The following is a 26,153-nucleotide window of genomic DNA, read 5'->3' on the forward strand; positions in this document are numbered from 1 at the left end:
GAACATACTAGTTTCTTTTTTAATAGTATTAAAAAGATATAACTTGACCTAATAAAACAAAGTCTGCATAATTGTATATAGCGTAATTTAATCATATTTTCAATAATCTTTTATATATAATTCTAAACATTTCAATTAATTTTTGACAATGCCTTTTGTAAAAGTTTCTTTTAATAGTTTGAGTAAACACTGAAAAATAACACTAATAATTTTTTTTTATCAATTTAGTTCACTTTAAATAAATATGTGTTTTTGCGTCATTCAATTATTAAATAAATATCTTTATGGAGCACACAAGTTTATAAAATATCCTTATAATAACATATCACACCATAACTGTTATATTTATTCATACAAACCACTTATTTTCCATTTAAATTTTGTATTGAACTCCTTAAGCTCATTGTCGAAACCACACAAAACACCCATACATTTTGTCTGCCAACTTTTGTTGTGTTCACAATTATATATCGTAAATCTAAAATACTTGGGAAAATGTATTTTAGGCTCAGCACTCAATCAATTTTAATCTCTACTCATAGGATGTACAAATGTTTATGGAAAGCCGTTTACACTTAATCCGTTCGTGTTTATGTTAGTTAAAAGCAATTAATCGTATTTTATATACTACCTATTTAAATGTAACTGTCCTATCTTGCAATATAATTGCAAGGCTACATCTCTCTACTTATATCATTGTGCTGGCATTTTATGATTTCGAAATTTAATTTGCTCCATCAATGTTTTTACAGCACCGTCGTCTTAGTTATAGCCGACACGCAGTAGATGACAGAGATTTGTCCACCCAGGTGAGTACCTGACCACCCAAAGCACCAGCCACTGGTTTTTGCCAATTTTAAGGAATTGAATTCTTAATTAAATAAAACTTTTCTCTCTTGCAGGTCAATTACAAAATGCAAATGAATTTTAGGCGAATGTTCAATGATCGCAAACATCACAAACGCAGCAAACGCGGGGCCAGCAATAAGGTGAGAGATCTCTGAGGCATTGTAATCCAAGAATCCTATTTTAATGGATATCCCCCACTATCCGCAGGAGGCCAAGGAGAACGTTAAGCAGAATCATGTCTCGTTCCATGATTTCCAACAGAATGGCACCACCAAGCAGCTCACCAATGGTACGGAATCGAGTTCAAACCATTCACGAAAAAAATCTTACAGAAAAAGACATACTCACAATTCACTTAACAAATATCGTAGATTAGAAATAGGTAAATGACGCTAAAATCAGCAATAATCTAAAAAAAATCGAAGTATTTCGTTCCAGTAAAAAAAAATGCCCGTAGAGTTACTCTCAAATCAATTTGTAGAATTATGTTATTTTTATTTCAATTGAGTTTTCCTTTGTATAATGATTAGACGGCGTATTAATGTTTTAAAAAATTATGAGCTGTCTATTCTTTCAGTTTGTAGAGAAAAGTGTAGTGAATTTTAAGTTTCGAACACTATTTCATGCGTCATACTAACCTAACTCACAATACCTTTACTTTTTGTTGTCATGTAAAGCACCCTACTAAAACGAATTTTTAATTTTATTTTCCAAACTATAAAGTGTACTAAAGGCGTTTGTAAGGTAGAAATGGCAAATCAACGTTATAATCAAGAATTGTCAATGGTTTGCCAAATATAATTAATTGTACAAAATACTACCTTATAAACCCCTTGCCAAACTGTTGTCTAAATTGATTTAATAAGGAGAAAACCTTAAAAATTTGGTAATTAATTGGTAACTAATTTGATTTCCACCGAATCCTTCTCTTTCTCCCCTGCATCGCTCTTCCTTCCAACTGATGCCAAAAAAAACCAAACACACAATTGGCCAAAAAAATCCTGAAAACGAAATTTGTGCACTAATCGAAAACAATAACCCAAACTGCAACACACATACATAATTGTTCTGCCTGTGCCCATTTATTTGTAAACTCGAACTCAAACCATTCAAAGACTATATTAACAATGTGCTTAATGAAACAGCCGAGGAGTGCCAACAGAATCCCAACGAGATCAATGTTGTTGGCCCCAGCGACGATTGGGATGATGGCCTGACCTTTACAGCCAAATCATCACGTAAGTGTTCTCATTACTCCCTGAAAGTCATCCCTATTTGTTAACTAATTTTTATTTTGCGTAAAAAAATCATTTAAGTTATGAGGTTGTCTACATAGAGCATAGGCAGCCCCTAGATGGTTATGGTTATATGGGCTCTCTCTATAAATATATATCATGGTTTCTCCTGCTCTGCGAGCCAGTTTTCTATACCCAATCAGAAGTCATATGGCAATATCTGATATTTACCATATTCTGGTTGTGGCCCACCTTCCTTGTTTTGTTCACACAAAAATGCCATCATTTTATTAATCGTATATTTTTTTTGCCTGAAATGAAAGGAATCTTCAAAAGGTTTTATGAGTATTTGTATATAAATCGATTAGTTGAGTAGCTGAACAAGGTTTCTGTAGTAGGTAACTATAATTAAATATATAAAAAATAAATAACACACTTGTCTTAAACCAAAGATTTTATTTTTCCTGAGAAAGCTTTGCTAGTCCTATTCACTTTCTGTTTATCTTTTTAATTTCTTATTGTATTCTTGCATTTGTTCTTACTCTACCTCCTAAGGAGAACCTAATAAAAGCTATAACAACGAACTTTCTACATATTTTTTTTCTTGTTTTATGCCTTCCCAATTATTTAAAAAAACCAATCACTTCAACAAAAAAAAAAACCAAAAAAAAACGATAAAATGTTGCTGGGCGCAAAAACTAAATGAATGCAAAAAATTACGATTAGCTGACTCGGATCGCGCCAATAACAATTCCCTGATAGCCCACATCCAAAACCTGCCGGGTTTCGATGCATCCAAGGCGCGTATCGTCGTCCAGCATTATGCACCGAAGGTCGACGATGGTGCGGAAACAGATCTAGAGTCGCCGGATCAGGCCATTGGGCCCACGGCCGCCGAATTAATATTGCCGTGGCGGCGGGATCGTTCATACCAGAGCATTGGTAAAAGATATCATCTCCAGAACATTCCATCCATAAACAAATCAAAACAGCAACGACATTTATAACTATCGTTTTGAATGCTATAAATAGCTCACTTCTCGATCATCTACATGCCTAAATTCTTGGTTATACCCAGATCATACGTTGAAAATATTTATACTGCGTTGGAAAAAAAATTAAATATTATTTCTAAAAGATTCAAACTTCTGCCAAATCTATAAATTACTTTCGCGACTTGAAAGATGTAAAAAATTATAAAAAACAATTTCGCATTAAATTAAAAATTGTATAATTCTAATAAAATCAATATTAAAATTTCAAATTTCAAAGATCCAGATCCTAAGGATATTATATAGTTTATAGGATTTTTTATCAATACACCATCCAATTAGTTTTCTCACATCTACACCTCTACATTGCGCAGCATTACCTGTACTTAGACCTCATATAAAGCCAGTCATTAAATATTCTCATAGAGCGCCTTAAGCTTAGTTCAACAAATCGTATTTTGTGCTCAGCACTTTGCGCGATTTAGTCAATTCTCTGTTAATAACTATCAGTTTTTTTAATTTAGTTCCTAATATTATTAATTCCTTAACTCGATGAAGTCGGATACCTTGATTTCCACACCCAAAACTATTAGCCATGCTAAGTGTTGCCTAGACGTAGATACCCATCTAATTAGTTATCATTACATTCTGTTACGGCAATTGCCATTGATTGGTAGATAATTTTAGTCCTCGAATGCAGTTGAAAGTTACTATTGACAAAGCTCTAAATTACCTGCATTTAGCTTCATTAACTTACCTAAAACCAATTTGAAAAGCCACAACAAATTAAAGATTTGTATGTTTGAAAAAAAAAGAAACGTCGAAACAAAGCATGGCATTTTTGTGCATGACCAAATTTTTTCTTATTTTCTACTAAATGGTTTTTTATTGATTTGTTTTATGAGCCCTTAAAATGTGTTTAATAATTGGAAATCTAAAAATATCAGCTATTAGCTGTTTTAAAGCCGAACAAAAAATTGGTGTCTAAGAAAGGGATCTTGAAAATTCTTCCTAATGCCTATATAAAAATATATAATTTCAGTTATAACATCACTGGTATTAAAGTACCAACTTTTCTGCAATATTTAGTAAAATTCTACTAGATTGGAAAGATCATTTACGAAAAAAACAAGGGATGACCCATTATATTTTCGAATTTAATGTTGTTTAGGAAATCTATAGATCTTAATATCCTTAGTTTCCTTATGTGACATATAATTTTACTTGAGTTAAGCGCACCTTGTTTGTCTTTTGCCCTTTGACTGTGTTCCTCTACCATTAACTGCGCTTATGTTGAAAATATGTTGACAATATATCCCAAAATGGGCACCCATCTCGACAATCGACAGCTAAATGCCAAAACTGCAGTTGAAAACTGTATGCTGCATGCCAAAGCGAAGCCAATAGAATAATTATCCCATAAAATATGAACGTTTCAATGTATATTTGTATTTTAAAAAATGTTGTTTTTGATATTTAGTGGCCGAGAATCCCATTCCCGAGGAGGATCGCAATCTGTCCCGCGAATCCGATGGGGAGAGGCGTGTGGCCACGCCCACCGCCACGGAATCCCAGCTGCCGTGGAAAAGACAAGGTGACGAATGCACGGATGCAGTGCAGCAGAACGAGTTCCCCGCCTGGGCTTCAAACAAGGAGTACTTGGCCTACAATTCCCCCAGTGCAACATTCCTAGGTAATGTATGCAAGCACACAAGTCACTTAAGCGTTTTAGGATATTTAACAATGGGATGGGAAACGTGTTTTCCGACAATCACACAACAATTTCCGAAAGGTTATTTCGGGGCTCTCCTATGATTGTTCTTTCGATATATTAATGTCCTCAGTTGTTTAATGTTTGTAAATTGGTTAAACCAAGTGGGGCTGCACAGAGAAAAATCGGAGAAATAATTTAATGGCCTCAAATATGAGTTCTTTGATGACAAAAAAGTTATAAAATAAGAAATAGGTATTTTAAAATACTATAAAGTTGATAAAGTATCTACAATGTTAAAAATGTTTTAAGGATTTATTGTTTTTCTCTGTGTAAGCCCTAACAGATTTGTACATATGTTTCAATCTGGCTGTATATTTGTCTAAATGTGTATAGTTTACTTGATTGTATTATGAGCACAAGTGACAAAAATATGATAACCGATATACGATGGCAAAATTGCACCCCAGTTTTTGTGTGTTTACTGATTTGTTGTTCATTTCGTTGTGATTTTCCTAAAATGTTCCTTTTTTTCTTTCTCTCTTTTCCCCGCATTGTTTTCCCTCGGTAACTGTTGCCCACACCCACCCACGCTCCACACCACTAAAACACCACACGAACACGCTGTAAAATAAAACCCCTCCATAAATGCGACCTACGAACCCGCAAAAAAAGGTGGTATAAACAAGCCTAAACAGCCCAAGTCCGTCATAGGTCTTTTCCGGCGTGAGAGTTCCAGTTCGAAGGGCGGAAGCGTTGGCATCGGCAGCTCGGGAGCCGTGGACACAGCCGCCAGTGGGTCGGATGCGATGGTCGTGCCCATGTCCAATCAACCGGCCAATGTTCCATCAACGTCCATGCACAATCCGCGGCTGGACAAGCGCTCCCAGTCGATATCCTCCGGTTCGCTGGGTGCCGGTCCACATCAGCTGGGACCGGATGGTCACTCCGGACCATTTCCGGTCACGGCCAGTCACCGGCGGAATGTGCGCAGGGGCTCCATGCTGGAGCTGAGCGGGTAAGTTGCGTGTCTACTTGGCCAGACACCGAATGACTACACACCTAATTGTCTATGCTCATTGGTTTGTGCTGATATACTCATCTAGTGTTTTTGTGTTCTCTATCAGACTGAAATGGGTATTTTAAGTGTGGTTTCATAAAATTGAATATCTTTAAATGTAACTGGGTGATAGTGTCATAAAGTTTCGCATAGTGGTAACACTGAAGTTAAATATATCCATACCAAAACTTTATAGAATAATTATTGATATAACGAATTCATTTTTTTTGTTAACCAGTCTTTTAAGAAGTTTATCTTGAAATTCAAGTCTTACCTTAATATGATATTAATATTTGATTAAATTCCCTAAAATTATAATCTTTTCTCATAACAATCCCACTTATGCTAAATATATCTGTAGCCGAACTCTAAGGAATGTTCATTTACATGATAAAATATTTTTTGGTATGATAATGATAATATTTATTTAAAGCCATTTTACCCTAAAGCCTGCTAGGCAACCCATTAAGTACTAAGTACCAAGCTCTTAAATTACACTAAAATCCTAGCTGAAAGCCCATTTCAGTAAATAGTTTCCTCGTTTTTCGCTTGTATATATAATAGCTTACTAATACGCATATATTATTAATTTTTTATTGGTTAAAGCTAATATTTTAATATTACTCAGTAGCTGATATTTCCGTTGTTTTAATATTTTTAGCTTATTTCTTATTATTTAAAAGTAGAGAAATCATCTTTCAAATGTTCCTAATAAGCTTTTAAAATTAGCATGACACAAAATTTATACTAATTTTATTGAATTGGCTGTGATCTAGATTTTCAATTGATTCTGCTATAATAATATCCCCATTTCGGGATTTCATTAAAAAAAAGATTCGGCTTTCATCAGTCGACTCCGCAGAGGCAACCATTTCTTTTTATCCAAAAATTTCCTATGAGTATATCCCGTTTTCCTACGATATTCTTTCCGCTCTAATATTGCCATTTATTCACTCTCTTTAGTTGCACCCTTTTCCGCAAAGTAAAAAATCCTTGCTTATTATACAATATGTACTCAAAAAGAGGCGTTATTCTGTGTTTGTGGATATTTTGTGGTTGAGCCCTCGTCTGTGTCTTTTATTGTGATGATTATTTTACAGACTCATTACAACTGGACGAAGGCCCAGTAGAATTTTACAATTTAGTCCGGGAGCAACTAATTTACTAGAGTCAGCCAAGATCACAACTCCTTCTCCTCCACCTCCTACTACTTCAACAATAACAACAACAACTACAGTAAAACCAACAACAACCACATCAACCACCAAGAACAACAACAACACCACCACCACCAACAATTCAACAGAAACAACATCAGCAAGCGCGAGTTATTCGACGCCAACCACCCCAAGATCAGAGGATAGCGCCACATATACATACTATCCAAAGTAATGAGCTAAGCCGTACCGAACCAAACCGAACCGATCCTAACCGAAATCAAAATGTCTTGAGCAATCCAAACCGGCCATTATCGAATTTCGAAACTCTGTGAACCAAGAGACAATGCTAAAACTACCACATATACTAGCGTACATATGATAACTCTTTAAATACTAACCACACGAACTTTATATACGAAATATGTTTATTGTATATAGAGCCCACAGATCAGAGCATATCATTGTAGAGTAACAGTCAGCCCTTGTAGGTTAAACTTTTGTCAGCAATCTCTGTTCATCTCAGCTGGAATTTTTTCTCTGAAAATTGATTCCGGTGAATAATAGTCTTGCAATTGGATTCAAACTTCATTCCTCGCACTCACTCAACACAGATCTCTAAACTGGTCCTACAAAATTTCGCCTTATTCTCCACTGTATATAACTTTGAAATTAGGATGTTGTTAATTGGTGATCGATTGTTTCAGTGCCAGGCATTCATATTCTGCATACAAAAAACTATGCTGGGCTGCTGAAGTTGTTCAATTTTGTTTGCAGTGTTATTGACTTGCACCCATTGGTTGTGTATCAGTTGTATAACAGTCCTATAACTGAAAATTAAAACCAGTGATCGTTTATAACAGTTATGGGACAGTTATAAAACATTATTACGAATGTAGTTGTATCCCATTTATTTTTTTTTAACATTGATTTTTTGTTTGCATTCCGCTTTTGTCTTAATGTGTGTTTGTTTTATGTATAACAGTTTTTTATCCAATGTTATGATCCAGCATCCAGCCCTTCCTATTAAACTATTTAACCCTCTCTCCAGCCAATGCAATACAATTTTCAAAAATTAACTAAATTACTCCATGATGTCTGCTGTGCTGTATTTTATTTGTTTTGAGAAATTTCTCTTTCGAAATACTTAACAAACTAATAACTGGTTAACGAACGAAGCACATTGGTAAACGATTTGATGGAAAATTATATTTTTTAGCGGCGTATCAATTGAATCTGATTAGTCAAACCCGAGACGAGCACAGAGCCAGAGCAATTAACTAGCTAAATTGTCCACTAAATGCACAAAAACACACTACATATTTCTACACGCACACAAATACACACTAACACCAAACTGTTATACAGTTGGGAGCACCTGTGATAACTTTCTAGACACAATTTCTATACCTAATTAAAGTGTATCTTTGAACGGCTTTAATCACACAAACTATGTGTAAGTATTAGACAAAGTATCTTTCCAAAGTGTTATACGTATAACACAGTGCCTGGGCTCGGCACAACTAACCCTCGAACCCACTTAACACGAACATTCTTCTCTGTGCTAATCCCAAAATCATTTTTTTAATAAATCCTTAGTTTACAAACAAAATCCAAACAGCGGACTCGAAGAAATTGTATTGTATTTACGAAACACGTAGTGTAAATGTAAAGTAGAACTGTTATACTGTGCCTTAAACAAGTCTTCCTTATAAGCTTATCTTCCATCTTCCTGTTCCATTTTAATTTGCTTAAATGTAGTGCCTAAAATGAATAAATATATATTTTTTTAAATTTACTCCTTATTAATTGTAAGTTTTTCTACAAAGTAATTTAAAAAACTCTTCCTTAATTAGCCGTAGTTTCACATGCTAACATTAACCCAAAACGAATACCCAAACCAAATCATTAGCCAAAATTGATCACAACTATGACATTAACTTTCTACGCCTTCTCTTCACATCATCCCACACCATCGATTACCGACCACCAAACCAAACCACCACCTACAACCACCGCACACACCACACCAACACCACCAACAGAGACACAATACCCGAGGAGTCGTCGTACCAGCATGGACACTCCAAGTCCTTGTGCGAGCCGGCGGATTCGGATGACTGGGAGGGAGCAGCCCTGTCCGCCGTCGGCGGAGCCAACAGCGAGCGAATGATGCGATTAAGCGGCAGGGAACCGCTTCTGCCACGCCCCTCCAACACGCCTCGTGCCCAAATCCGTCGCATGAACGCGGGGGCGGTGGGCGGGGCAGCGGTCACCCAAGCGGGCCGGAGAAATCAGGTGACCAAGGCTCTGTTGGACTACGAAGATTCCGATTCGGATTCCGAGGAGAACGATGACGATGAGGATGAGGACTTTGATTCGTACGATGACGAGAACATCGTGGTCACCACCTTTACGACCCCAGCCACGGGCAGGAGATCGGGTTCCAGTCCAGGATCGGGATCGGATGCCAATACCGCCACCACCACAACCACCACGACAAGCATTCGGCTGACCCGCAACAACGACGAGAGCATCATTTGAGTATCGAGCACGGATGGCGATGTGGAGGAGGAACTGGATGATGACGATAAGGAGGATGTGCCATCCATCTCAGTACCACCATCCCGTATTCCAAAAAGTTCACGGCGACGCCTATTCCCATACGAGATGTTCTACTAACTAACTCCGGAACACACCCCACACACATTTATATGACCTAGTTTGTAAGCCTAAAGTTGACAAAGAGTTGCTAAATAGTTTCCCCAAAAGAAATGGTTTAAAACAAAAAGCTTTATAATTATATTACCAAACCACAAGAATCGGAAAAAAGCTAAGGAAAGGAAATAGCGAAAAAAAAATTGTATATAACACCAGATTTGAACCAAAAAAAAATGATTTCTTCTTCGTCTTTTAAGTCGCTTCTTAAGATTTGTAACTTCCAGTTTGTGTTTAGTGTTTAATCCCGATCAATTGTTATTATGTACCACAAACGTATATATCGAAAAACCGATTTAGTGATTTCAGCAGATGTGTTCCAAAATAGCAAGCAAGCAAATTAATTGTTTAATAACTAACAAAGCGTAGCCAAAGTTCTTATTAAGCCTATAACAAACGTTGATTTCTTTGTTTATAATTTAGACAAAATGTACCAAATTGAGATCACATTGCGATAATGTGTTGCTAACCGTACTTAAGCGCGTACTTAGTTCGATAACATAGTGAAATCGCAGAGTTTAGTTCAATTTTAGCCTTAGTTAATAAATTAATGAGTTTAAAGTAATTAATTTCTGTATAGCCGCAGAGTCAGAACTAAGAATAAAACAGCAAAGTTTTACTCAGCTGAAACTGTAAGTTAGATAATTCCAAAATTCATTAGCCTATTGGAAGTAACCTTTTAATGCATTTTAAAACTATACAACTATAGAAATTTTAAGAAATTCCAAGTCTGTTGAATAGTCAATTTTAGTTTTGATAACATCAGATTCGTATTACAAGAGATCATAAATTTTTAGATTCTCTGTAGTACCTCTATATGCTGACCTTTTATTTAACAGAAAACCAAGCTACAGAGGCAGCTGAGTAAAACTGTGGCTGACCCTAACTATAAAATATACACAAATGAAGTAACTAATAGTGGACAGGTAAATGGACAGAGTTATGTAATTTATAAATTATTTTTGTAAACATTTACGAACGATAAAGATGAAAACCTAATGGTGGAAATGTTCGAACGAGCGAGAGATTTGCGAACGATTATGTGTGGAATGAGTGCATGACTAGGATTGAGCTAACCAAGCATAAAAAAATAGTTTAACATGCTCAAAATCAAGTAAAATAAACTAGAGATAGTTGAATAAAAATAAATTCACTATGCTGACGTAGATTTGAAAAAAATGCATTAGAAGAATAAACTCTAATTACCAGACCAGACCCAAGGAGAAGCACGGAGCCAACTGAGGATACAGTAGCCAATATCCAGAATGATGGGATAATATTCTGGAACCTACCTACCTAAAAATATTTGCGGGGACTGCTAACGGTAAATCGTGGAAATGGAACACATACCTACCAACTACGAGTAATACAAAATAAATATATATATTTTCTAACTGATGTGCAACGCGACCCCTAGTACCAAACTTTAGTTTAACCATCTAAGACCTAAGTAGTTTGTATTCGCATTATGTTCTATCCAAGAAATTGCCTTCTGAATATGCACACCAGATCAGATAGAATTGGTTATCATAGTTTGTTTCACATTTTTATTTCGATCAGAAAGACAATAAACGGCTACAAGAGACGCGAGATCTTGGAAATTGTCATTTCAATAAAACTTTAATGGAAAAAAACATAAAAAATCAGAGCTGTGTTATATTGTGAGCAGGTTTTCTATATAAACTTGAATTATTCCACCAAAATGTCTGTAATTACACATGGATTGTGGGATAAACAATTTATATATTGGACGCTGACTCATAAATTACTTGCTTAAGAAAACTAACCTTGAATTCAATTGATGACTTAATGGAGAAAATGTTTGCAGTTTTCATACCGTAGGCCTTAAGTTGTGCATACTTCAAAATTAATAAAAATATTGATAGCGCAAAATAACAAAAATTTCAACAAAAAAAAAAACACGATGCAAACCCGAAAGTAAGAATTGTAAATTGTTAAACTGATTTTAAATATTATATAAGAAAAAAAATTTTACTAAAAATAAATTTAATGAAAAAAAAACAATAATTTAGAACGGAACCTTTGTAATTTGGTAACAGATGGATGGGTGGCGATGGTTTCACCAGCATCGCCAGGAACCGAATCGTTTCTTGGGCGATTGGGGCTGCCAGTCGACCTCTACGGTTTTGCCAACCAACCGATTGCCATTTTCCTGGAACATGGACCTTGCCATCACCTCATTGCACTCGAATCGGACGTAGGCGCATCCCATGAGTTGTCCATCCCGCCGCTTGGATATGTGAACTGCTTGGATGGTTCCCCGCAGCTTGTTCTTGGATGCCACATCCACCTGATCACCCGAATCGGCTTCAGATCTGCACCATTGTTGCCATAATCTCTGTATTCCGTTTGATCTTCTGACACTGGCACCTTGATGAGGCTCGATCTCTGTGGGTGAATAGTCACCATATAGTAATGGATAATTTTGAATACTATAGTCGACTGTTCCGACCATTTAAGTTGGTCCTGCGGGAACATCTGGGGTATAAATTTGTTATAAATTCTATAGGATCCTTCCTATATCCCATCCTATCAAAGGAATAAAACCCTTTTACTTCACCAGTTATAAATATTCAAAAACATTTTGTTTGAAATTCCTTTTATACATTTATTGCACCAAATATGTGTTATTTTTTTTATTTTCATAATTTAATTTAATTTTTTTTGTTTTCTCCTTTTTTACTTTTCTTCTAATTATGTTTGAAACTGATATATTTCAATATGTTTAATGGTATTTTTTAGTTTTGTTTTTCTCGAAGAATTCACTTTATATTTACTCGTATGCATTGTGTGTCTGCAGAGGATGTCTATAAGTTCTCCTCAGTTCGGCTTGTATATAGGTAAATATATCGATGGTCACCATTTCGCGTTTAAAGTGAGTCTCAGTGTAGGTGAGTGTGCTAATGCGTACAGAATTGGGGTTTCCTCCTCGTCGTCGGTAAGTATTCTTAAGCATTGTTTACAATAATTAACTTTTTTAACGATTAAACAAGTACGCTTATATGAGCATTATATGTATGCGGGGGTGTGTATATGTGGGGCTCGAAATGTACGAATATCTCAATTAACATTTTTGCTTTGCTTTTTCTAAAGAAATTTTTTAGTACTTTCTCTATATAGTATGTATATCATAGTTTTTTGGTTCGTTTAAATTTATTAGTACATATGTGTGGAATCAATAATCAACCCAACATTAGCTACATAAATATGTGTTTATGCATTTCAGAAATTCCCCGCCCAGCGAAGATCAGTTGAATTTGTTACGCCAACTGATCGCCGCTTTGCGGGGCTTATAACGATTTTTTACTTTGGTTTCGTTTAATAGAGCTATAGACGCATAAATAGTCGTGGTATGCAATAACAAGTTACGATTAAGTAAATCCATGTAAGGTGACTTTTTTTGGTTATCATTTTTTGAAAGGCATTCGACAGTGTTTCTTCATATGTACGAAATAGCGTAGATACATACAAATATGTGTGATTTTGATAAATAGACTACCTGTAACTAGCATAAACAGATTCGAACAGCATAACGTGGCCCTCTATAATATCCGACTATCATTCCCATCGGCTTGAATGAACTTCTCTATGTGGATTTTGTACATACTCAATTTTTACATCTCATCCATTCCTATGCTTCGGACACAGATACTTTAAGCTAGCGGCAAACAATTCAACATTCATCAATAAGACAATAGACATTAAATAAATACAATTATGGCAGTTGAGACAAGCGCTTAAATTAGTTATTAAATCAAGTATGTTACTCAAAAAAAGAATTAAACCAATTACAAATATCTTTAATATTATCAATACTGTTGCCCGTACGTGTAAGCTAATATATCTCCCGTATATCCATTATTCTTGATGTCCTCATAGTTTTCATTAAGATATAAGAAAATGGTCATCATGCTTAATATTTAGTTAACAATAATTCATACTCCCACTTGTTGGTTGGAATACTTTAAGTATATACAATTATATTCGGATATTATTGGAAAACACAGAAAACCATCGTTATAGATACTATATGCGTGTGTGTATAGTAGCATTTGGGAAAAAACTGTTGAATATTCTGGCTTTGATCGATAAACACATCTAATACAACGAAATTGTAATTGTCATTTGATATCATTATGTATTTTGTAGTTTCCATATGCAGATTACTATATAAATCCTTTAAAATGTGACTTACTAGATTTCGGTTGTATCTTTCGATTGATCGGTTACGAACATGAGAGCAATGTTTGATTCTATAAATGGTTTCAGATGAGATCTGCTTACTAATTCTATCAACAAGTTAAGGGAATTTCACACCGAAGAGGATAAACATTGTGGAAAAAACGACGTATGACAACCATTCTCAGGTTGAACAATGTAAGTAGCCGACTTTTGGGCTTTTTCAGAATATCGTACGAATTCCGGCTAGGTAGTTACGGAGGATATTGATGCTGCTGCTGATCTTAAGATAACCCAATTCCCAAGGGATCGTGTAGATTTGTTTGTCGGTTTTTTGTGTAAGCGAGTGCCTGTTGCCGCTTAGAGGCCAAAGCCGAAGGCTCGTTATACGTTTCCTGTTGGCAATTAAAATCGAAATCGCATTTAATTGGTTTACTTTATATACAAAATACACATAATGCAATACAAAATATAAATATGCTGGCTAAATAAATACACAAATAAATTAACACTATAGATTGGCTAAACGAAAAAGAGAGAGTGCGCCATCGATCAACTTAAGAGTAAATCTAAAAACTAAATAATCACATAATTAACAAATAGATACATCTTGGAAATATTGCAACAAATTTAACATTAAACATAAGAGGGGTATGATCTTCGACAGCGACGAGGCGAGAACAAATTGGCATGGCTTATTCGATATCAAAAATATAGTAGGTAAAATTAATAATTTATGTATATGGAATGTGGAAGTAAGAGAGCTACGCCTGGCAAAGGGCTGGAGCAGCTGCAGTTGTGAGATTCACTGCTTGGCGGTGCCATTAGCTTTCACCGGCTTACCGGACGTCACGAAGGGTCCCACATAGTTGCTGGGGAACAGTCCGGAAAGGCCGTTCAGCTCGCCGCGCCACCACTCCGGCTCATCCCGACCCAGCACGCTGATGATGTCGTCCTTCTCAAACGACAGCTCGTCGTCATTTTGTGCTTTGTACGGATAGAGAGCGATGACCTTGTCTGTAGGGATAGAAAACATTAAAAATGAGTTTAAAAACAGAATATCTATTTGGTTATGAAATAACAAAAAATATCCAAAGGCTAGAATAGACCTTTGGTATTTCTAGTTTTTTTAGTGGAGCTTCATAGGCATATATCCAAAAACCCACCCAAGATCTGTTCGGTCATTTCGATGCGACTGCCGGATACTGGAGTGTTGCGTCCACTGTTGCGCCCGCCTTGGAGAACCTTCACATACGTGGCCGGGAACCAACCGATCTGGCGTCGCCTTCCCTTCGCCTGCAGCTCACCTTCCCACCAGCCGGAGTCCGTCTTCTTGCGTATCATGATCAATTGTCCTCGCGTCAGCGAAAGCTGCTCGGTGCTGGTTGCCTCATAGGGTGCGATTACTTGAGCAATCTCCGAACGCTTGGCCCGCATGCCCTGAAAGATGATTATACAAAATAAAGATATTGGTTAATAAAAATGCTACTATTAAAGGGGCGCAGTAACAGGCGGTGTCAACTATTTACGGGTGTCATGGAAGAGGTGCGTGACATGGGTCGGCTGTAGCTCTCGGCCGGCTCGCTGCTTTGTGTCTTGGACTGTGTATTGATCTGGGAAACTTCAGTGTCGAGGTCTTCGTGCGCCTCCTCGGCGCCAACGCCCGGGCTGGCGATTGGCTGCTCGCTCAGCTCTTGGACAGGCAGCGGCTGGAAGAGCTGCTCCTCTGCCTCCACGGGAGCAGCGGCGTAGGCAGCGTTGCCGTTCAGCGTCGTCTCCTGGTTCAGTGCAAGTGTAACGACAACGGTGGCAAAAAGCACAGCACATGAAAAGCATTGGATTAGTAGATGGACATGAGGGCAACGGTTAGACACGACTAAAAACTCTGGGGTTGTGAACTCTGTATACGTGAACAAAAGTGTGAGTCAAACTACCAATTTTGCCTTGAAATTGTATTTACATAATAATTGAAACTCTCTCCTGAACAGTAAAATGCCAAAAATCGAACACTTTACATTTTAAGATACCTAACACATTATTTTGAAGTTTGCATGAGAATAAAAGGTACTTATGGAAGTTTTTACAATAAACATATTTATATCATTAAAATTATATCTAGAAAATTTATTTATAATTACATTTGTATTTTGTATCTCAGAATGAGTTTGTAAATACCTCCTACAGTTTTTGGATATCAGTACCTAGAATATCTAGAACACTTAATTATAGTTACATTAGTATTAAAAAATCTGTATAGCAGATTGAGATTTTAAATAATTCCTGCAGTTCTATGCTTGTTTGTATATACCAATCGACTTGTTAAACAAATGGACCCACACAAAACTACAATACTTTAACAATCTATCCACTTACCTGATCCAGAGATTCTACCGGATCCGCAGTGGCCGTGCTAGCCGTACCCACGTCCGCCTTTTGAACGTAGTTCGAGGGGAACATGCCGGTGCGACTGCCAATGGTGCCCGTCCACCATTCTCCCTCCTTCTTGATGACCATGACCATCTCGCCGGCGCCGAAGCTCAGATCGCCGTCCTCGGCGGACTCATAAGGATATGCGGCTATGTAGTACTCGACATCGCCGGCAGCAGTTAGATCGGCAGCAGCTGCCGGAGCTTCGCTGGTAGTTATATTGTCATTGTAGGTGTCCGCCACTGCGGCCACTTCGGCCACAATTTCTGGTTCGACGACGGCGACGGGGGCAACAACACCATCGTCCAGCTTCTCCACATAGGATTCGGGGAACCAGCCGGTGTGGCCATTTATCTCGCCAGCCAACCATCCCGGCTCGGCGTTCTGTTCCAATGGCACCAGGATGATGTCACCCGGCACGAAAGTAATCTCCTCGGCATTGCGCGCGTTGAACTCGTACACTGCCTGATATTTCACGAACCCTTCGGGAGCCGGTCCACTCAAATCCACAGCTGGAGCTGCCACAGCGGTTATGTCGTTGCTCATACCTGCATAGGGATCGGCGGCAGTCGTATCCGCCTCTCCCCAAGCACTGGAAGCGCCTGTGTCCCAGGCCGAGGTCACGCTGGTCTCGTTCTTGCGATTGTACTTCAATTCCAACACCGAAGTGCGCTGGACATCGTATTCCTTGTACAGCTCCTCGCACTTGGTGAGCAGAGCTGAGAGTTCCGCCTTGAGCTCGGACATCTGTATATCGTTGGAGTTGATGTCCTCCTTCTTCGACTCAATCTCCTTGCCAATGTTCTCTACTTTGTCTTTGATTTGGTTAATTAGCAGCTGTTACGGAAATAAAAATATTATTAGGACAAAGATTCAAATGAAGTGAGGTCATAACAAAGATTTTCTCACCTGCTTATGGGCAAAGGCCGCATTGAGTTGCTCCTGCTGGGCATTCTCGCCTCCCATGGCAGCGCCGCTGGCCTTGCTCTTGGCATCCCACTTGGCCCGCTCCTGGGTGAGCTGCATCAGCTTGGCATTCTGCTCCTTGATACGCGCCTTCAGCTGCGACATTTCGGACATGGAAGTGTCGCGCTGAGTGCGCATGCCATCGATTACGGTCTTCACATTGGTCACGCCAGCGCGAGTATCGCAAATCCTCTGCGAAAGGTCCTTGATCTGTAATTGATGCATATTAGTGAGATTGCTTAGTTAAAATTAATCTGTAGTTCACCTTCTCATTCAGTGTGCTCAGCTCCACATTGAGCTGGGTGTTGTGTGCCTTCTGCTTGAGGACACGCTCCTGTTCCCTCTCCTTCTGTGCGTTCATTTCAGCAATTCTAGCCTGCTCCCATTCCTGCTGGCGCTGCTTTTCCAGTTCCCTGATGAGATGGGAAGTAAATCAGTACATAATATTTTGAAGCATAATATAGTTACTTACTTTCTGGCTGCTTCTTTGGCTTCCAGTTCCCGCTTGCGCTGCTCCTCCTTCTCCATCTCGATCTCCCGCTGACGCTGGAGCTGTCGCTCCAGTTCCTCCTGCTGCTTACGTTCGGCCTCCAAACGAGCCTTCTCGCGCTTATCCGCCTCGTCGCGCTCCTTGCGCTCCCGCTCTTCCCGCTCCTTGCGCTGCTGGTCCTCCATGATCTTGCGCCTACGATCGAGTTCTGCCTGACCCTTCACATAATTCTCCTTGCGCTTGTCCTCGAAGGAAGCTTCAAAACGAGAGAACACAATTGGTTATACATTGTAACAGATAGTAATGACTATTTAATACTTTTTGTATACTTATAGTTTAATAAGTTATTGAACTCCAAGCACTTACTTTGTCCAGGCAGTCCTGCTGTTGGATCAGCATCCACGGCTCCCACTCCGCCCTGCGAAGATACGGAGGCGTGCCGGGAGGCGGGCTGCGAGCCAGGACGCGATACCACTCCAGAAACCGAGCCAGGACGAGACTTAATCTTGCGCAAATTGGGCGGCACCCAGTCCTGGGGCAAGGTGACCGGTATCTTCTCGCCACCCATGGCCTTCTCGCACAGGAACATGGCCAGAATGAACTCGTCGCAGTTGAGCCGACCATCGCCATCGATGTCGGACAGCGTCCAGATCTGGGCCAGCGTCACCTGGGGCAGCTTGCTCTGCACCAGAACGCCGCGTGCCTGGGCTCCGGTCAAGTAACCAGATCGAGTGCGATCATTGGCATTGAACACCTGCGTGTATTTGCGCTTCTGGGCAGCTTGAACGGCCCACTCTCCTTGGTTGCTAGAAGGATAGATAAATAATTAATACAATCATATAATAAATGATTTATATTTATTATGTAGCTTGAGATTGTCTACTGCCAATATTATAAAGAAGACTTCTTAATAATTATCACCCAATTTATCTTTATCTTTATGGTCGTTGTATTATTGAGTTTTTTTTAGAAAAGGTCTATTGGTTTTTTTATAAAAAAGGCATTGAGGCATTTTCTATTTGGAATTCCCTTAGATTACAATCATAAAAATACTCACACAGACTCGATGGAGGGCGCTCGCTCCGAGATGGACATGTGGCGACTAGGTGGGTTGCTGGAGGGCGGCGTGGGACCGGCGGGCACCTTGGCCAAATCCACGACGCCGGGCGGCGAGATGACAGCAGCCACCGGCGGAGGAGCCACCACGGGAGGGGGAACCACTGCGGCAACGGGGGGAACCATTCCCTTGAGCGGATCCATGGGGCTCATGGAGCTGGTGGAACCACGTGGCGTCATCGAGGGCGTCTTCTGGCCATCGCCGGTGAGGGAGGCCAGCAGGCTGGGCGGCAGGACCTTGGGCACATCCATGCCGCGCAGCTTGAGGTTGATCAGCTTGCAGGCTATGCTGAACTCGTTGATGTTCATCTTGCCATCCGAATCGGTGTCCGCCAGAGCCCTAGAGATAAGCGAATGAGTAAGTATTGAAGTTCTTATCTGGAGATGACTCATGGGGGCGTCCCATATAGCCAAATACTTACCAAATCTGGCCCAGGATCAGGGGCGGCAGCTGGGACTGCAGGAAGAATCCCTTGGCCTGGGCGCCGGTGACGAATCCTGCCTGCGGCTGGAGGGCCTTAAACTGCTCCTGGTACTTCAGGCGCTCCCTCGGAGTCACCGCCCACGCATCCACCGCCGGATTCATTTTGGCCAAACACACTTTATCCTAGTTTCTCCGGAAAGCTCTTCCTCTTGCTCGTCCTTTTTCCGTCCCCGTGTGCGTGCGTGTGTATTAGTGCGCTCTCTTCGACCGCTTTCGAGTACACATCAAATACGCTCTCTTTCCCTTTCGCTGCGCACTCTCTTCGCCGCTCTCTTTACTACGGCTATCGCCTATTGAGTATCCGTTTTGGCACCCACCACCCCACAAATTTTCACAATGGATTTTTATGGTTTACCTGCAATGCAATTGCGAAAATTAATAACCGAATCACATCACATCTGTGTGCAGATTGTCAGTATCAAATGTCTGCCACTCGATTTTGAACGCTTTTAGTTTTTTGCTTAAGTAGGCGTTTTCCCTGGCCAACCGGAAAGCAAAGCCCGCAATTTGCAGATAAGCGATTCTCTGGCACAATCACCGCCTACGCGCTCTGATTTTCTCTTATCTGCCACTTTTAACGGCCGTTTTGGGGCTTACTTTGCATTGGAACAGGAAAATCTTGTATTTGCGTAAATTCAATCAATAGTAGTGATGTGATGTAAAAAATACATCGGTATCGGGCATCGATTTTTTGTCGACATTCGTCGATATCAATGTGATGTATAAATACATCGATACGGGCATCGATACTGAGCGAGGCATCGATAAGCTAGCGAGGACACCATCCTGGAATAGCGGAGACAGGCTCCTGACTTTCCCGATAATTTGATGAAATCGATTTTCAGAAAGATCTAGTTGGATCCCACTTACATTCTGGTTGGAGTCTTAAATTCCAAGGCCAGAGGGCGTATTCTTTTGTTTCCAAGTCCAGATGGCGCCTATGTACATAGATAGTCGGCAAAAACATCGATATTTCAACAAATTTTAATAACATCGATATTTCTCCATCATCTCTCTTAGCTTATTTTAAGCTATAATTAGCTTATTTTAAAATCAAATAGCTTACAAAATAGTTTAAATGCTTATGGCTTGTAATCTGGCTTATTTTAAATTTCATTTCGCTTATTTCCGTTTAAAAAAAATTTGAGCAAAACAAGTTTTGTTTTATGATTGTATTGTCAGTTTTTTTAATTTTATCGATTAATCGTACAAAAGTCATAGAGAAGGTGGACTCGTCAAAGCTTCTAAATGAAATAATAACGGCAATCAATGCGCTGAAAAATATAACAATTCCTCCGGAAGTGAATATAGATATTTTGAAGGAAGACTTAGAAGAATGTGTACTAAGCGATTTATTTATGGGCTATGCCTTTGAAAAAGAAATTAAAGAAGCTTAATATTTTGATGAACAAAATAAAATTAGAGAAGACTGTAAAAACTTCATCAAGGCGTTAATAATTCAGCTGAGGGAGAGGTAAGCTTCAATTGAATTTTAATAAAATAATATATATTTATCTGATGCGTAATTTCAGAATTCCTGATAATATTGAAGTTTTGAAAAAAATTGATGTTTGCCGTTAGCAATATGCTACACGCCAACAAAAGTCCAGAAAAAATTATTTCTTTGTTGGAACATTTTAATTACACAAACATTGATGACATTGTATCCCAATTTGGTAAAATACACCTTATAAATTGGGAAAAAAAACAAATAGACTATTGAGTTTTGGTCTGAAGCTTTAAATTACAGGGATGCTGGCCAAAACAAAGTTTTTGAGCAACTAGCGTTATTTGCTCTGCATATATTATCATTGCCAATTTCAAACGCTGTGGTTGAGAGAGTATTCAGCCAAATGAATATTGTAAAAACCAATTTACGCAATAAAATGGGCTTAAAAAGTTTGAACGCAATATTAAGCATTACGTTGGATTTTAAAATGTTTAATAATTTAATATATACTAAAGATATTCTTTTGAATTTTATAGATATGGACATGGACAAATGTTGCCATGATTATAAACTTCCAAACAAATACCTTGCTTTAGTTAAATCATCCGCCAAATACACGGAATCCAATGGCGAAGTTGATGAAATCATTTCTTTACTATAATATATAAATACAAATAAAATTCTAAAGGCATTTATTTTTATGTTTTTATGATTGCCTTATTTTTATTTTTAGCTTACTCTAGCTTTTTTTTTCTTTCAATCTAGCTTATAGTGTCTCCCAAAATCTGGCAACACTGGCTTTAACAGCTTTTTGGAATCGTCGATAAGAACGCAAAAATGAGTAAGTGCTATCGAAAGACAGCAATGTATTTCTCTTGGTTCTAGTCCTCGATCGGCTTTTGGAACTTTGAGAGAGCAGAGAGAGCCCATCTCCCATCTTGCATCTCCCTTTTTTACTGACTGAGGCTGTCTCCCTTTTTTACTGACACTTACGTTGCCTTACGTTTTGGCGACACTTACGTTTTGTCTCTAAAATAAATCATCCGCCACCGAGGCTCAGTCAGTTTTTTCGTCGCAACGCATTTCTCTTGGATCGTTTAATTTCACAAATCAGTCCTCGATCGGAATGGAAAACTATGTTTATTTGCTTTTATTTACCTCGTAATCGTAATTCGTAAATATATGTACATTTTCTCTTTCATCAACGAACATTCTCTTCAATGCCATCACTTCAGAAAACAGCAATGCATTTCTCTTGGTTCGTTTAATTTCGCAAATCAGTCTTCGATCGGCTTTTGGAACTTTGAGAGAGCAGAGAGAGCCCATCTCCCATCTTGCATCTCCCTTTTTTACTGACACTTACGCTGAGGCTGTCTCCCTTTTTTACTGACACTTACGTTGCCTTACGTTTTGGCGACACTTACGTTTTGTCTCTAAAATAAATCATCCGCCACCGAGGCTCAGTCAGTTTTTTCGCAGCACGCAGCAATGCATTTCTCTTGGATCGTTTAATTTCGCAAATCAGTCCTCGATCGGAATGGAATGAGAGGTAGTCATCATGTCGGAGGAAAATTCATTGATTGAAATTCCCCGCAGCGACTGGACTAGGCTGCGGGATTTGTATGTCAATAAAGATACCGATCCCCATGGCCACTTGTGCATAAATAATTTTATCAAGTGGGTGAAAAAAGATCCAGATCTGAAAGTTACGTTCTTATCATTAAATGGCGACTGGCAAAACGATGGAACTTTTGTCTTAACTGTAAGTAATGCGACACAGATTTAGATAATTTATTCATTTTGTCCAAATCTAGGTTGATTTCGGAACACCTCTTAAGCATCTATACTTTAACACTCTTGGCGATAGCTTGGATCGTGTGATAAGAGCCCTAGAATGTCTTGATTCCTTTGAGAAGAAATATATCTTTTTTGGATTTAGCTCTCGAATGAAGCCGGCGGTAGATCATATTGGCAGGAAGTATTACAGCAACAAAGAATTACTTGTTGATGAAACCATTTGGTATAGTGCAAGCAAAGAAGTTATAGATACTTTTTGTACTGAGTAAGTTTATTTTTGTATTTTAGCTTTTCAGTTTCATACACAAATTTAATCCAGGGCCCCTTCTGGCATTACTCTCTTGAACTTGACTCTGGAAGATGCAGAAACCATTAATGAAATCTGGCCCCATCGTTCACCCGGCTCAATAAACTTTGTTAGAAGTTTAATAAAGTATAACGTAAATTTAGGGGCTTATGATGACAACGGAAAATTGGTTGCCTGGTGTTTGAGGTAAGTTAACGAAATATATTTATAATACATCTGTTTTGATATTTTCCATTACCCATTTAGATTGCCGATTGGGTCCTTGGGTCTGTTGCAGGTTTTGGAATCACATAAAGGTCTCGGTCTGGGCAGCTTGATGGTGAAATCTATGGCCAAGAAGATATCCGCACTAGGAGATCAAGTTGTGGCCCCAGTTGTCACCCAAAACACGGCCTCGAGGAGCATGTTTGAGAAAATTGGTTTCCAAGCCATAGACACAACCCATTGGGCTTGTTGACAATATTAAACCAAACTGCGTATACCTGTACGTCTAAAGAAGGAAGTTTACTTATTAAATTACAAATAAATTTATTGAACATTTTAAAATTTGTAAAAAAGTGTCGCAGCATTTCGAGATATTCCTTGTAATCATTGTTTGTCACAAAAGTTGTTGAAGGTTCGATCGTCACAATTTTTTTTTACCTTGTCAAAAAGTGGTTATAATTGAGGTTATAACTTTAATACAAGAGAAATCGCTATAGTTGAAGCCCTTGACTATCAGATAGCCGTTACTCAGCTAAAGGTATATTGCAGACCACACGAAAGCGCCACCGTTCATTCCCATCGGCTGTTTTGAGATTTTACTTACACTCCACTATAGGAATGAAAGCTAGGTGGCGTGTTAGCATAATCTCGTAAGCAACCGATTTGCTGTATGAATATATCATCATCTCCCTCGCACTTTATTGAATTTGCTAATTATTTATTCTTATGGTGTCTCCCAAAATCTGGCAACACTGACGCTGAGGCTATCGAAGTATCGAAGTCGGTCACCGGCGGCCAACCATCGATACTATCGATATGGTTCCAACCACCACGTGCGGAGATTGGTAATACAAATTTTTGCCGAAACTCATGTAACAAAATGTCGGAAACTTCTGAGGACGAACAGGCGCAGCGTCAAACCAGCGACGAAGAGGAGGAGCTAAGTGGCGAGGAGGAGCAGGAAGATGAATCGGAGGCGGAAGGCGATGAAGATGAGGATGAGGCGGTGGAAAATGGCGCCGGTGGAGCAGCCAGTGGCTCCGAGGTGGAGGACGACGCAGCGGATGACAAGAAGCTGACCTGGAAGGATCTGGTACGTTGTGCCACTCAAAAATCATCTTCCGGATTGCCTCTAAGGCTTCTCTTTTCCCCCCCAGGGACTCAATGAGACTTTGTGCCAGGCCTGCGAAGAACTAAAGTGGAAGGCACCCTCGAAAATCCAGCGTGAGGCCATTCCGGTGGCGCTGCAGGGCAAGGATGTGATTGGCCTGGCGGAGACTGGTTCCGGCAAGACGGGAGCCTTCGCCCTGCCCATTTTGCATGCCCTGCTCGAGAATCCGCAGCGATATTTCGCCTTGGTGCTAACGCCCACGAGGGAACTGGCCTTCCAAATTGGCGAGCAGTTCGAAGCGCTTGGTAAGACTACTTCTAACTTAGTCCATTTGATTATCACCAAAACCACACAATGATGTTAAACCTGTTTTGATTTTGTTTTCCAACGAAAATGTGAAATTATTATTTCTTTATTCGTCACTACCTCTGAGTTAAAACTGTCCCACATAGTTGTAATCTCAATATTGAGTCACCCAAGCTCATGCTAGATACTCTCTTTTTCCAGGCAGCAGTATTGGCATCAAGTGCTGTGTGGTCGTCGGCGGCATGGACATGGTGGCCCAGGGTCTGCAGCTGGCCAAGAAGCCGCACATCATCATTGCCACACCGGGTCGCCTGGTTGATCACCTGGAGAACATGAAGGGCTTCAATCTGAAGGCCATTAAATACCTGGTCATGGACGAGGCAGATCGTATTCTCAACATGGACTTTGAGGTGGAGCTGGACAAGATCCTAAAGGTGCTGCCGCGCGAACGGCGGACCTTTCTGTTCAGTGCGACCATGACCAAGAAGGTGAAGAAACTTCAGCGTGCCTCGCTGAAGGATCCGGTGAAGGTTGAGGTCTCCAACAAGTACCAGACGGTTGAGCAGTTACAACAGTCATATCTGTTTATACCCGTAAAATACAAGGACGTTTATCTGGTGCACATCCTCAACGAACTGGCGGGCAACAGCTTTATGATCTTCTGCAGCACCTGTAATAACACTGTTAAGACGGCCCTGATGCTTCGGGCATTGGGACTGGCAGCCATTCCCCTGCACGGCCAAATGTCTCAGAACAAGCGACTAGCTGCTTTGAACAAATTTAAAGCGAAAAATCGTTCGATTCTCATATCCACGGACGTGGCATCCCGTGGTCTGGACATCCCACATGTGGATGTGGTGGTCAACTTTGACATACCCACGCACAGCAAGGACTACATCCATCGCGTGGGCAGAACAGCGAGAGCGGGTCGCTCTGGCAAAGCCATCACCTTGGTCAGCCAGTATGACATTGAGCTGTACCAGCGCATCGAGCACCTGCTGGGCAAGCAACTGCCACTGTACAAGTGCGAAGAGGACGAGGTCATGGCCCTCCAAGAGCGAGTGGCAGAGGCTCAACGCACCGCCAAGCTGGAGCTGAAAGATCTGGAGGATACGAAGGGTGGCAGGGGCCATAAGCGGGGCGATGACAACCACGACGATTCGGAGCACTTTACTGGTGCCCGCAAACGCATGAAGCCCATGGGCGGCAGTGGCAAAGGGGGTGGAAGTGGTGGAAAAAAGGGCTTCGGCAAAAAGAACTGGAGCAAGGGCAAACAGAAGAGATAGACTTAGGTCTACCTTATAGTTAAGTCTCGATTTTACTTAGTGCTACTCTATTTTTTAATAAAAAATAATTGTACAAAAAAATTGTTATAGTGTGTTTAAAAAACGAATGCAATCAATCGAAGTTTGGTTCGAATTCATGAAGCATTTTAATTGATGTGTATAAGAATTGCGCCTGAACGCAAAGCGATTTCTGTCACTTGATAAATATGGTTTTCGAAATTTTTGCTTTCAGATCCACTGTGCCATCTTTACTACATTTTTTGTATATACTTAAAAGCTACCCTTGA

General features: G+C 39.6%; 4 protein-coding genes across 35 annotated transcripts in view; 3 read left to right on the forward strand and 1 right to left on the reverse strand.

Annotated features, from left to right (window-relative positions):
* LOC119546750 (sodium/hydrogen exchanger 3) overlaps positions 1 to 11,703 on the forward strand; it is a 34,588-nt gene extending 22,885 nt beyond the window's left edge. For 3 of the 29 annotated variants that reach the window (XM_037853253.1, XM_037853252.1, XM_037853256.1), the window contains exons 14-22: positions 753 to 809; positions 903 to 989; positions 1,057 to 1,231; positions 1,995 to 2,087; positions 2,811 to 3,026; positions 4,557 to 4,769; positions 5,463 to 5,805; positions 6,948 to 7,235; positions 9,050 to 11,703. In XM_037853253.1, the coding sequence (XP_037709181.1) occupies positions 753 to 809; positions 903 to 989; positions 1,057 to 1,231; positions 1,995 to 2,087; positions 2,811 to 3,026; positions 4,557 to 4,769; positions 5,463 to 5,805; positions 6,948 to 7,235; positions 9,050 to 9,548 (1,971 nt within the window). In that variant the 3' untranslated portion in view covers positions 9,549 to 11,703. Of the gene's footprint in view, positions 1 to 752; positions 810 to 902; positions 990 to 1,056; positions 1,232 to 1,994; positions 2,088 to 2,810; positions 3,027 to 4,556; positions 4,770 to 5,462; positions 5,806 to 6,947; positions 8,799 to 9,049 lie in introns of those variants that run through there. The other 26 variants (XM_037853255.1, XM_037853260.1, XM_037853268.1 and 23 more) reach the window with 21 other exon arrangements.
* Positions 11,704 to 11,712: 9 nt separating this feature from the next.
* On the reverse strand, positions 11,713 to 20,121 carry LOC119546753 (intersectin-2). Of its 3 annotated transcripts, none has more exons than XM_037853283.1 (12): positions 20,003 to 20,121; positions 19,344 to 19,760; positions 18,863 to 19,261; positions 18,172 to 18,611; positions 17,788 to 18,061; positions 17,581 to 17,728; positions 17,259 to 17,525; positions 16,296 to 17,186; positions 15,452 to 15,700; positions 15,089 to 15,362; positions 14,766 to 14,939; positions 11,713 to 12,131 (listed from the first exon to the last, which is right to left on the reverse strand). In XM_037853283.1, exons 2-12 carry the CDS (start codon positions 19,505 to 19,507, stop codon positions 11,803 to 11,805), a joined length of 3,609 nt encoding a protein of 1,202 aa, XP_037709211.1. In that variant the 5' UTR covers positions 19,508 to 19,760; positions 20,003 to 20,121; the 3' UTR covers positions 11,713 to 11,802. The 3 variants fall into 3 exon arrangements, with proteins under 3 accessions (XP_037709211.1, XP_037709212.1, XP_037709213.1); XM_037853285.1 differs by lacking the exon at positions 11,713 to 12,131 and adding an exon at positions 12,878 to 14,317; XM_037853284.1 differs by lacking the exon at positions 15,452 to 15,700.
* A 1,786-nt stretch (positions 20,122 to 21,907) lies between these two features.
* Positions 21,908 to 23,490, forward strand: LOC119546722. 2 transcript variants are annotated; one of them, XM_037853211.1, is made up of 4 exons: positions 21,920 to 22,617; positions 22,670 to 22,917; positions 22,972 to 23,145; positions 23,206 to 23,490. In XM_037853211.1, exons 1-4 carry the CDS (start codon positions 22,414 to 22,416, stop codon positions 23,414 to 23,416), a joined length of 837 nt encoding a protein of 278 aa, XP_037709139.1. In that variant the 5' UTR covers positions 21,920 to 22,413; the 3' UTR covers positions 23,417 to 23,490. The 2 variants fall into 2 exon arrangements, with proteins under 2 accessions (XP_037709140.1, XP_037709139.1); XM_037853212.1 differs by lacking the exon at positions 23,206 to 23,490 and having other exon boundaries at positions 21,908 to 22,617; positions 22,670 to 22,875; positions 22,941 to 23,080.
* A 468-nt stretch (positions 23,491 to 23,958) lies between these two features.
* On the forward strand, positions 23,959 to 25,947 carry LOC119548354 (probable ATP-dependent RNA helicase DDX47). The gene is made up of 3 exons (XM_037855569.1): positions 23,959 to 24,256; positions 24,321 to 24,579; positions 24,782 to 25,947. The coding sequence occupies exons 1-3, from the start codon at positions 24,044 to 24,046 to the stop codon at positions 25,864 to 25,866; spliced, it is 1,557 nt and encodes a 518-aa protein (XP_037711497.1). The 5' UTR covers positions 23,959 to 24,043; the 3' UTR covers positions 25,867 to 25,947.
* The last annotated feature ends 206 nt before the right edge of the window (positions 25,948 to 26,153 follow it).

The sequence above is a fragment of the Drosophila subpulchrella genome, chromosome 2L (assembly GCF_014743375.2).
Source record: "Drosophila subpulchrella strain 33 F10 #4 breed RU33 chromosome 2L, RU_Dsub_v1.1 Primary Assembly, whole genome shotgun sequence".
NCBI classification, from domain to species: domain Eukaryota; kingdom Metazoa; phylum Arthropoda; class Insecta; order Diptera; family Drosophilidae; genus Drosophila; species Drosophila subpulchrella.

Bases quoted from the DNA above. Each gene is read 5' to 3' on its own strand.
- LOC119546753 (XM_037853283.1), bottom strand. From the start codon at position 19,507: ATGAATCCGGCGGTGGATGCGTGGGCGGTGACTCCGAGGGAGCGCCTG. The intron at 19,262-19,343 runs GTAAGTATTTGG...GCTTATCTCTAG, and splicing joins CTGATCCTGGGCCAGATTTG to GGCTCTGGCGGACACCGATT. The intron at 15,363-15,451 runs GTAAATAGTTGA...ATCATCTTTCAG, and splicing joins GCACCTCTTCCATGACACCC to GGCATGCGGGCCAAGCGTTC.
- LOC119546722 (XM_037853211.1), top strand. From the start codon at position 22,414: ATGTCGGAGGAAAATTCATTGATTGAAATTCCCCGCAGCGACTGGACT. The intron at 22,618-22,669 runs GTAAGTAATGCG...GTCCAAATCTAG, and splicing joins ATGGAACTTTTGTCTTAACT to GTTGATTTCGGAACACCTCT. The intron at 23,146-23,205 runs GTAAGTTAACGA...TTACCCATTTAG, and splicing joins TTGGTTGCCTGGTGTTTGAG to ATTGCCGATTGGGTCCTTGG.
- LOC119548354 (XM_037855569.1), top strand. From the start codon at position 24,044: ATGTCGGAAACTTCTGAGGACGAACAGGCGCAGCGTCAAACCAGCGAC. The intron at 24,257-24,320 runs GTACGTTGTGCC...TTTCCCCCCCAG, and splicing joins AGCTGACCTGGAAGGATCTG to GGACTCAATGAGACTTTGTG. The intron at 24,580-24,781 runs GTAAGACTACTT...CTCTTTTTCCAG, and splicing joins CGAGCAGTTCGAAGCGCTTG to GCAGCAGTATTGGCATCAAG.